The following is a 10774-nucleotide window of genomic DNA, read 5'->3' on the forward strand; positions in this document are numbered from 1 at the left end:
ACCTTCCTCTGTATAGAAAAATACTCAAGAAGAAACTTTGTCAGCACTGCTGGGAGTGAACAGCTCTTGACTACTGATTTCAGGCTATACTTCTGCTATACTGCTGGAAGTTATCAGTATAACTACAATTCTGGAACTACAGACCAAAGTTAAACATCTCTGAAATTGTGAGGCTTTCATTGATGGCAGCACGAAATTCCAGTACCACAGCCATTGACTAGAAAAGATGCAACTGTTAGAAGATATCTGGAAGAGGTGGCAGCCTTTCAGGAAACACTATTCAAGAATGTCTAAAAGAGTAATACCGTGACAGGAATGAAGACACAGTCTGCTGATGTGACTTAGAGGCTTCATGAATGTGTAAATGCCTAAAGTGCTGGAGCCATTTCAGATACCAGAGTAGCAGGTCAGACAATTAATTTTCATATTTTCTTCTTGTCTTTTATCAATGTTGTGTAAATATAACCTTGTCTTTGAAATACTTTGTGACTCAGTCTATGAAAAAAGTACAGCAAATAGCCCCAGAGCAGCAGTGCGCCTGGGACATTCAGGCGAGTTTTCTGTATGCCTTGAATATTGGAAACATGCAATTTCATCTCCATAAAATCCACAGGCCTTCCCTGTGGAAGAGTATTACAGGTACTGTGAAGATCTGGCTGGCTGAACAGAGGAAGCTGCTGCAGACACTGTGTCATTTAACCTGGAAAGCAAGCAGGCTATGCTTGCAAGCTTGTAAAATGACCAGTGTTTGAGAAGTCCCTTCAAATTAAGGGATTAGAGGAGGTTATTTTGCAGCTAATATAAGACTATGGCACGTTGGCATATCCCCAGGATTGGCATGTGCACTGCTGCCTGTTGCTGGGGCTTTGTGCTTTCTCCTGCCGTCAAACAGCTGCTGCCGATGCCGGGGTTGCCTCAGTGCCTCCACTGTGGGTTTGAGCTCCCCAAACCCTCCCAGCCCAGGGACCACCAGAGCGAGCAGTGAGTGTTTGAGCAAGGGTCCTATGAGGACCAGCTTGAGGGAGCTGGGGGTGCTTTGCCTGGAGATGGCAAAGGAGGACCTCATCATTCTCTACAACTACCTGAAAAGAGGTTGTAATAAGGTGGGAGTTGAACAGCCTGTGACAGTGTTGTCTGCAGTGGCTAATGATTGGCTCGTTGCACGCCAGGTAATGAATCTGGGTTTTTGTGGACAACCGCACAAGAGGAAGTGGCCTCAAGCCGGGGGAGATTCAGGTTGAACATCATGAGGAATTCCTCCACAGGAACAACTGTTAACAGGAACAGGTTCCCCAGGGAGATGGTGGAGTGACCATCGCAGGAAGTGCTCAAGAAGTGATGGGACATGGCACTTACTGCCATGGCCTAGGTGTCAGGGTGTAAATGGGTCGAAGATTGGACTGGATGATCTCAGAAGTCTTTTCCAGCCTAACTGATTCCGTGAATCTGTGTTTGTGTGTCCACTTCTCCCCTGGCCCGGCCCAGCCTAGCCTAGCCCTTCCTGCCCCCATACTATTATGAAGTGTCTCGGGGACTATGGCCGGTGCCGGAGCAGCGCTGAGGGCGGAAGGGGAGAGGCGGCCGGAGGCGGTGCCGGTGCCCTTCGCCGCTCGCACTACGAGTCCCGGCGTGCCGCGGGCCGAGCGCCGCCGGAGCCGGAACGGGCGCGCGGCGCCCCTTCCGCCGGCGGGGCTGGCGCGGGGAGGGCGGTACCCGCAGGGGGGCGCGGGGCAAGGCCGCAGGGGGACTCTGCGTGCCTTCGGAGGGGCTGAACCCTGTGCTGCGGCGCGCTCAGGACTTTTAAAACGGGTACTCTTTTGCTTGCTTTGACAGATTAGTGATTTTTTTTTTTTTTTTTTTTTTTTTTAATTTTAAACCCCTTTTTTAGTTCTAAGCCTCCGGTTTCGTGTTCCCGCGTGTTGCTGGCACACGCGTTGGAGTTTTCTGTGCGCTGTCTCAGGGATCGGACTGTTCCCATTCAAACTGGAGTGGTCCTCGCAGTGGGGCCGGGAACCGCCTGGTGCCTGACCCCTGTCTTTGGACTGAGATCTGCCGTGTTCCTCGCACCCTTTTTGTTAATGAGCTTCTGAGGGCAAGTTATGAGCAGCTCTGTAGGTGTTGGTGTTCCCCTAACTTCCGCAGCATTGACACAGATAAAAAGAATGCTGAATAATTATATGTCGAAATTGGCAAATGCACGTTTCTGATGATGTTCTGAAGCACAAATATCAAGTACTTTTAAAAGCTTCTTGGGTTGTGTTTTGTGGGGGGTTTTTTGTTGGTTTGGTTTGGTTTGTTTTGTTTGTTTGTTTGTTTTAATGTGTATGTCCTTAAACTGTTTCCAGTTACGTTTTTCTAGGGTCCATTATAAGTTTCTATTTAAAGCAATTTTTTTTTTCCAGTAGGCAGTGAAAACATGTCTTTCTGCTTCTGTGAAATTTTGTTAACATTTAAGGTATTCTAAATGGTGTTTCTGAGTTTTTAGGTGTAATGCTTTTGGGATTAATGAAACCAATTAACTGCACTTAGAGAGTTTTTTAACTACAGCAAATGTTGTTTATAAGTAGTTCTATTTTTGTACTGGGTGATGATATTTACATTATGTAAATAAAAAAAGCATATTTCACAAGTAATGTTATGGAGTGTGCAGAAGGAAGAATGCAAAGTTTTGGTGGGTGAGCACCAGTAGCCTGTGAGAAGGCACAGGCTTAGAACCTTTTTTTTTTAAATTGAACCTGCAAAGACTCCCTCTCAGTAAATAAAGTCTTATGCTACTTTTGACTGTTAAGGAGACAGTACCATTACCTTAAGTCATAAAGACTTCTAAACAGTTGTCAATGAGGAATTATGTTGCACGAAATTTTTTTTTCCTTAAGATATTAAAGAAATTTATTTGTTCGTCTTTTGTACCCTGGATAGTTACAAAATTGGTTTCTTTCAGAGGGTGTTCTGCAGTGAAGTTCTTTGAGCTCCGTCTTGTCCAGGACTGGTTTCCTCTCTGCTGTCAGCATGGCAGCGTCACTTAGAACTGCATCGTTCAGCCTCTTTTGGATGCGTTCAGCAGTAACCTGTAAGCAGGTCCCACTGCAGAGTAAGTAGTGATGAAATTGTGGAAGTGCTGCATTAAAATTTCTTCCTTGAGACCCTCTTTCCTGTAGTGTTTAAAGTAATGGAAGCATGGAAGTGATTTTTCTATTTGAACAGAATCAAGTCTGTCAGTTTGAGCTCTAGTCTAATAGTAATCTAAAGGGTATCTTCATTTGTTTTTTCTTTCTTTGTGCTTTTAAAACTTTTATGGTCCAAATAAGATGCTCCCCAAATTTATTGATTGGCCTGTAAATACTACCCCTCCTACCACTGATTATCATTGAAGATTTAAATTTAGTTTTTCATACTTAGAAAAGCGGTGAGAAAAGGCTGTGGTAAAATCTCATTACTTAACATAAACAGGGAACTAGTAGAAACAGGCAGTACTATTTCTTGGATTTTTGTCCATGTTTTAGACGTCAATAGAAAGACATAGGGAAGATAGTAAAGGTGATAGAAAAGACAGTAATGAAGAAAATAGAATAGACGTGTTACATTTTAGAGGTAAGTGGGCAAGGAAGGGAAAGAAATTTTAGGAAGAAATACAAGCTAGTTGCAGTTTACCAGAACTCAACTGCCTGGAGAGTGGAAGTGCTAAAAGTAATTCTGAATTTAAGAATATTCATCTAAAATATTTCTGAGAGGAAGATAGCTACACAAAAGTTTCTTCTTGGTTTTTTCAGCCTTTGCAGTCTTGTCACAATGTATGCTCTCTCACTCTGCTAGTAGCAGCCATGAAGAATCCTATTTGTATTAAAAGATAATCTAACTAAAATAACTTCAGATAAAGCTGAAACCTTTCTATGACTTAAGAAAAAGCTCAGAACATGTGAAGACTTGTTTCTTGTGATCAGAATTCTGTTCTAATAGTGTAGTTGTTGAAAAAGTATCACTGGACACAGAAACTTCCATGTGTGTTTGTGTCAGGTTCTGGCAAAAGAGTAAGGAGGTTCTCGGTGGAAGTCAGCTTGAGGAACATCCCAGACCCGCTTCAGGCGTGTATACCTGTGTTGTTGTGGAAGGCAATGCCTACACAATGATTCCTGTGTGAGGGGCTGTTGAAGACCTTATATTAGGCTTGTGTTTGGACTCTATGATCTTAAAAATCTTTTCCAACCTAAATTATTCTATGATTTTTTTAAAAAAATGGGAGTCAAACCACGGGGATGGGACTTTAAGTGGTCTGTGATCCAAGCTCCTGCTCAAAGCAGGGTCAGCTCTGCAGTCACATTGGGTTGCTCAGGGCTTGCGGGGTCTTTGAAATCTCCAAGGACAGAGAACTCACAAACCTGCCTGGGTCTCAATCCCCCTGGTTGGCTGTCCTCCTGAGGAAAACATTTCTCTACATATCCAATCAGAGCCCCTCCTTTTGATTTTTATAATAAATATTGCTGTGAATGAAGTTATGACTTTCCCTCTAAGTTGTAAGGTAATGTTCTTTGCATATATAAAGGATATTTCCTAATGGTGAATTCTGTAGGTATTTTGTTCATATAGTGATTTTACTCAGGAAAACAATACGACTAGGAAGGTAAGTGCAGGTGACAGCTGCCTGCATACTGTGTTTTTTTGATTGTACTGCCGGAAAGCGGAGTACTAAACTGAACTTCCATTTAGACAGTATTTGGGTTTTGTTAATCTAAAACTGAATATGATTATTCTCCCTGATTAAGACTTGAAACAGAATGAAAATTGGAAATGTAAACATTCTTCACTGGGCACAATTCTGTTTGTTTTTACGTCAGAGTTCTTTACTTGAGTTTTTATTGCAGATGGACCTACGTATCATGCTTGCCATAAATCTACATACTCAGTTCTCCCTGAAGACTACAATTGGTATGTAAACGTGCTTTGATGTGTGGCCTTTTCATGTAATGATTATTCCAGGGCTACTCTCTCTCTCTCTCTCTGTCGTAAATTCGTCATATCAAACGCATCTATTGCCAATATTGGATATATCTAATAATTTTAGCTAAAGTACTGTCTCTGGTAGTAATGATTGTGAAGTTAATTAATGTAATGAAAAGTCATGCAGGACTCATTCTAAACATGTTGACCCCCAGTACCCCTGCAGTTTTGTTTGTGGATGAGCAAAATTAGTTTTGAGTAGTCATTTCCATTGATGCTAGTTGTTAAGATAAAGTCCAGGTATTTTTGTGCTGCTGCATGGGAAGCCTGTGTAGAAATGGAAAAAGATGATAGAAATATACTGGGAAACACTGAATTTGTGTCATCCACAGTTTTAGGAAGCTTAAAGTGTCATGGGAAGGGGAAGGAAGGTGAGAAAATTCTCACAATGGAACTTTCAGTAGGACTTGTGTTCAGCATTTTTTACATAATAGAAAAGTTGGAACCCCAAGCAGAGCTTTGTTTCCCATTACTTCATTACAGATGCCATACATCTTGTAAAGGCATGTTGTCCTAGAGATCATTATCACCATCTGTTTAGAGGTTTATATGCAACTATTTAAGTGTTTAAGATTTTTTTTTTCCAACTCATTTCCAGCTATTTTAATAATTTATTTTAACCCTTTTTTCCTCTTCATTGAAAAAGAAAAAGGACACAAAGGAGGAAACAAAGAATTGGAGGTTTGGATAAAATATTTATGACCCTTATTTTATAGAAGATTATTAAGGATTCATAATTGCAGGGTCAAATCCAGTTTTCTTTGAGATTTGGGCTGCTCAGTTATTCAGTACTTCTGAAAGTTATGAGGGTTTTTTTTAAATTTTATTTTTATAGCAAAGTGGAACTTGCAGTGACATCTGATTTGAAGACAATTGTCTGCTACCACCCTTCGCTTGAGATTCCATACGAGCATACAAAAGTATGTCCAAGTGTGCACATTTGTATTTCTTACTCTTGTAAAGGGATTTAGTAGTTCATAGGTTTGAAATACTTTTTTATGTGATCAGCCCATGTGTGAAGTAAATGACTGATAAATATAGCTGCTACCATAAGAAGGAATTTACTCTTAGTTGAATTGAGGGAAAGTTGCAGAGTGAGAAAAGCTCAGACATCAGAGCATACAATCACTCCAATAGAATTAAAGAAGGCACTAAACCACTTGTGCACTACAGAGAAAATAGCATCTGTCTATATGGGTACTACTCAGAGAGGATGATTGGAATGCAGGTTATGGCTCACATGACCCACTGGGCAAGAGAATATGAAGAAATACTGCTGCTACTGTTTTTAAGTTGAACTTTAAATTCCATTCAGCATTGAGTTCATCAAAGCCACAAAGAACTTTAAATATTGATTTTTATCTATCAGTAGTACTTTCAATGTGTTCTTTGTTGACAAAAGTAAATCTACTGTTGTGATTTAACACCTAGAAAAATTTTTCTAGTGTACACTTTTTGTTTGAATTTCCAGTTCTCATGTGCTAGTAAAATGCTGCAGCTGGCAGCTGTGTTGCTGAAGTACCCAGTGTGAAAATTCTCCCTTGAAATCTAAACCATTTTAGCACTTTTTGCCTGCAAATTGCATAGCAGTATTTTTAAACCTGTCAGTTGCACATACCTCAAGAAGAACAGGTGTAAAAGACTAAAACAAGGAAAAATATTTGTAATAGTGGTAGTAGTTATGTTTCCAGTTGAAAGCAAACAACTCGGTCTTACCTGTTGCATTAAAAATTAGGAAGTGACATTCTTCTCAAAGGTACATGTCCTCTAAGAGATTTTTAGCAATGATAATGCTTGCTATGAAGAAAATTCTGTCTGGGAATAGTGTGGATACTTTTGTGTTGAATTGGAGCTGATGATTCAGCTAGTGAATTGTAAGATTGAGATCTACAATAATGATTACAAGCATGCTGGTTTTAGGGGCAGGGTCATCAGCAGTAGCACGTAGGGTAAATAGATATGTCTAGACACCTGCTCCATGGTGGTGTGGTTTCATTCGGAGTGGGAATGTGGGGACAATAAACAGCAGGTATTTGTCTGCATTTTTTTTGTTTCAGCTGTTAGATAGCATTACAGATTACTCTTAGGTAGCTTGGCTTTTTGGCTTTCTCAATTAAATAAAACAAGGAGAAAGAGGACATATATATATATACACACACATTATTGTTTTTATAGCCCATACCACGGCCAGATCCAGTGAATAATAAAGAAGAAAACCTTGATCAAGTTTTAAAATCCAGATTGAATGAAAAAGAGCTAAAGAACAGTAGAGGTCCTACAATTGAAGAGCTCAGCAAAATGTTCTACACAACAAAACATCGCTGGTATCCTCTGGGACAGTAAGTATTTTCTTTTTGATTTGTTTGTTCCTTTTGGAAGTAAAAGAAAATACAGAAATAATTTAATGACTAGAGTCAACCTAGGATAAGTCATGTCAGGCAAGATACCTCTAGCATTTGGGGTACTACATAAAATTTTCAGTGCAGTGTTTTGGTAAATGGAAGACTGTATTTAATGAGGAGGTTTTTTTAACACTGTTCCTTTAATAGACTTTGCCACTTTTTTTGTAAAATATGTGACAGTGTAGAAATTTCTCATACATTCAGTTAGCTACTGCTTTAAGTCATTTACTAAAGTTCTGTAAGAGAATCTAGTATGTAAAATACCCTCAATGGACATAACCAAATACAGCTTGGAAACATGCATTGCCTATTCCTTAGCAACCTCAATGGGATGATTCTCATATTTAAGAGTAGTAGAGGTTTTTCATTTGGAATGGTGAAAAATACTGTTTGGTGTGCCTTGTATTCAAAAATCAAGGAGGAGAGGTGCACAAATACATGACTGAACTTAAAGAGGAACTCTAGACATTGAGTTATATTAATGTAAACAAGTAGCGTTCTGGTGTGTGTTGCTCCTTTCCACTCCATGTTATGCCATCTTTCGATAGCTGTTAATTTTATAGCTATGGAGACATAATACAAGCAAAATTTTTTGTTGTTGTCCACAGAAAACTTTTTAATTAATATGCTTTGGGAGTAGATATAAGGAATGGAATGGTAAGACTTTTATGACCAAAGGGTAGCTGTCACTTTAATGGAGATCAGACAGGATCTGCCTTGTTTAGCATGCATAATTAAGAGAAAAGTATGGATCATTTTTTGTTCTGCATTTGTTTTTTAGTTTTTCTGCAAAATATTAGACTATTTAACATGCAGTCTGGCACAGCTTCTTTGAACATCTTTGTTCTACAGCAATCATTTTAGCCAAAGGGAAGGCTGACCATATAATAAAATTTACTTCACACAAAGGATTAAGAATAAACAGCAGCCTTTGTGCCTATTCAGCTGTAGAACTGATTGGATTATTGCGTGCTTGTAGCAGATGTAGCAATAGAAATGAGTAGCTTTATGTAACTCCACAAACAACAGAGAAGACATCTAATGAGTGGTGATTGTGTATCTTGTATTTCACTTCTTGGTATAACCTCAGATCACTCACGGGGGGCAGAAATACCACAGAAATAAAGGCTGTTCACAGATTGCACTCACTGCAACCTTTTTTTCTTTTAGGTATCATAGAAGACGCAAGAATCCTAATCCTCCTAAAGACCGATAAGGAAAATAACTTCTTCATCAGGACTTTGCTGTTAATTTTGATTGGAAATAAAAGTTACAGAAAGTGACATGTTTGGCTGTAACAGAACATGCTTAACTTGATTTGAGTGTTATTTTCTACTAAAAACAAAATTGCACTGACAAAACAGGGAGTCAGTGAAGGCAGTTGTGCATTCCTGATCTGCAGATGGACTAGTCTTAGAACAGGATGTAACAGGGTTGGAGTGCTCTGGTTAAATCTCATTCATTGGTCAAGTGAATCCATGCAAGTCTTGTGTCAAAATGGGAAGTCTAGAAATGGACGCTTGGGTTTGGTGGTTTTGAGTGGGATAGTATTTTTTGTTTCCTTTAGGAATCTAGTAACTGCAGGTGAGCTTGAATACTGAAGTGTTAATGAAATAGTATTTATGAAAAATATTATATGAGGTATTTGTAAAAACAATTTAATAGTTTTCCTTCTTCTGTTACACTTGCAGGATACCTGGTTCTGTGTTTAATTCTACATCAGCCAAGTGATTTTATTTAAGCCTATTTTTGTGTATGGAAAACTGGCCAATTTGGTTAATTTTTAGCATCCAAGGACACAGTAACTTCGCCTTCTAAATCATCCAGTATTCTCAAATATCTGAGAACTTCTGTGTGCATTTGTGGTTCATGGGGGTTTTTTTTGTTTGTTTCATCCCATTCCAGCTACCACTTAGGATGCTGTGTTCATACGTAAGTTGGAATAGCTGTAGCGCAGTAGAAGTTGTTTACATCAGCAAGCTAATCACTGCTCCTTGTAGCACACCAAGGAGGAAAGATTGACCCTTTATTACATAAAATGCTTTAAATTAAAAAAACTTTGTCTGATTCTACTTCATTGCTTTAGCATTTTGTAGTGGTTAAATGTTCTTCCTCTTGTAATATTCTATGTCATGTAGCATTTTTTCTTTCAGGAAAAGGAAAAAAATCCCTTTGTTCCAGTCTACAGTTTTAGGCATAGCCCTCTGATAGAAAGGGCTAGCTTGGAACATTGTGCCACTGCAGAGATCTCAGTGACTTTATAAAGCCTTCTTAGTAGATCTTTCTAAATAATCAGAAAATAATTATCTCATATACATCATATTGCATTTCCCTTCCAAAGTACTTTGGATAACCTAGGAAAGGGTTTGTTTTTTCTGTTAGTCTCATTTTGCCAGCGTGTCATTTAGTCTCTGTTAGTGTCATTTTGCCAGCGTGTGTTTTCTACAGCTTTTGCTAGGAGTACCACTCGTCTTCTCAGTTGAGAAACTGTTAGTTTTTAAAGATGCTACTGAATAACCTCTTTTTCCCTTGAATATCCTTTATTTGTGAAAAAAGCAATGTTGGATGTGTGTAAAAAGACTACCGTTAAATACTTGTGGAAATTTTTACAGAAAACTAGTGCCAGTGAATTTCTAACTCTGAATGCTGGGTAGCTGATAATGGTTTATCATGGCAGAGCATGAAATCATTTTGCTCCTTCACTTTGTTGTGCTTATAAGATATCAAGAGTCCATGCTCACGCTGACATCAGCCACGTGGCTTTGGCTCCCTATTAATGGTGTGTTGCTCACATAATCAGTCTCCTGTTGTGGAGCAGTGTCTGTGGGGTCACTGTGAAGGATGGCTGCTTAACTCTCTAAGTTCAATCACATGAACATAATCGTGGCTTTTTCTGCCTGGAATATAGCATTTTAAACAGATTGTAGTAATACGTAGTACAACAAATGTTGGTGTTTTCATCAGTTTGTGTTGCCTCGTATACACTCCAGTGTGTAAGTGATCTTTCCTCTTGTGTAGTGTTCTGTTATGTTCCAATGTATAAAATTGAGTCCCCTTTACTTTTGGAAAGCTGAGACCTAATTTGTCATCATTTGACTTCACTCCAGTGTAAGAAGAGATATCCTTGGACTAATTTAAATGTAGAATTATTTCCCCCCATTCTTTTCCCCGTATTTTTGCTTATTGCTGCCTAATGCTGCTAAGGAATTTTGCTTTACAGAGAAACCTTCTGTTAAAGCATTTGTTGTTCTTGCCTGTCAAACCCTGTTTTGATCAAACATCTACAATCACTGTAGAAATGCTGGATTTCACAATGTTTCCCAAACTTTTGGATGCTTTTCAGGCATTTTGAGAGCTAAAAATCTATTATGTGCTTG

General features: G+C 39.1%; 1 protein-coding gene across 1 annotated transcript; it reads left to right on the forward strand.

The window, feature by feature from the left end:
• Positions 1 to 1697: 1697 nt before the first annotated feature.
• On the forward strand, positions 1698 to 8696 carry MRPL42 (mitochondrial ribosomal protein L42). Its single transcript, XM_040061648.2, has 6 exons — positions 1698 to 1809; positions 2942 to 3091; positions 4860 to 4923; positions 5831 to 5915; positions 7171 to 7334; positions 8568 to 8696. Exons 2-6 carry the CDS (start codon positions 3010 to 3012, stop codon positions 8611 to 8613), a joined length of 441 nt encoding a protein of 146 aa, XP_039917582.1. The 5' UTR covers positions 1698 to 1809; positions 2942 to 3009; the 3' UTR covers positions 8614 to 8696.
• Positions 8697 to 10774: the final 2078 nt, after the last annotated feature.

This window comes from Hirundo rustica, chromosome 4, assembly GCF_015227805.2.
Source record: "Hirundo rustica isolate bHirRus1 chromosome 4, bHirRus1.pri.v3, whole genome shotgun sequence".
NCBI lineage: Eukaryota > Metazoa > Chordata > Aves > Passeriformes > Hirundinidae > Hirundo > Hirundo rustica.

Coding starts and splice junctions, on each gene's coding strand:
- MRPL42 (XM_040061648.2), top strand. CDS start 3,010: ATGGCAGCGTCACTTAGAACTGCATCGTTCAGCCTCTTTTGGATGCGT. Junction 3,092..4,859: donor TAAGCAGGTCCCACTGCAGA/GTAAGTAGTGAT, acceptor TTTTTATTGCAG/ATGGACCTACGTATCATGCT. Junction 4,924..5,830: donor CTCCCTGAAGACTACAATTG/GTATGTAAACGT, acceptor TTATTTTTATAG/CAAAGTGGAACTTGCAGTGA.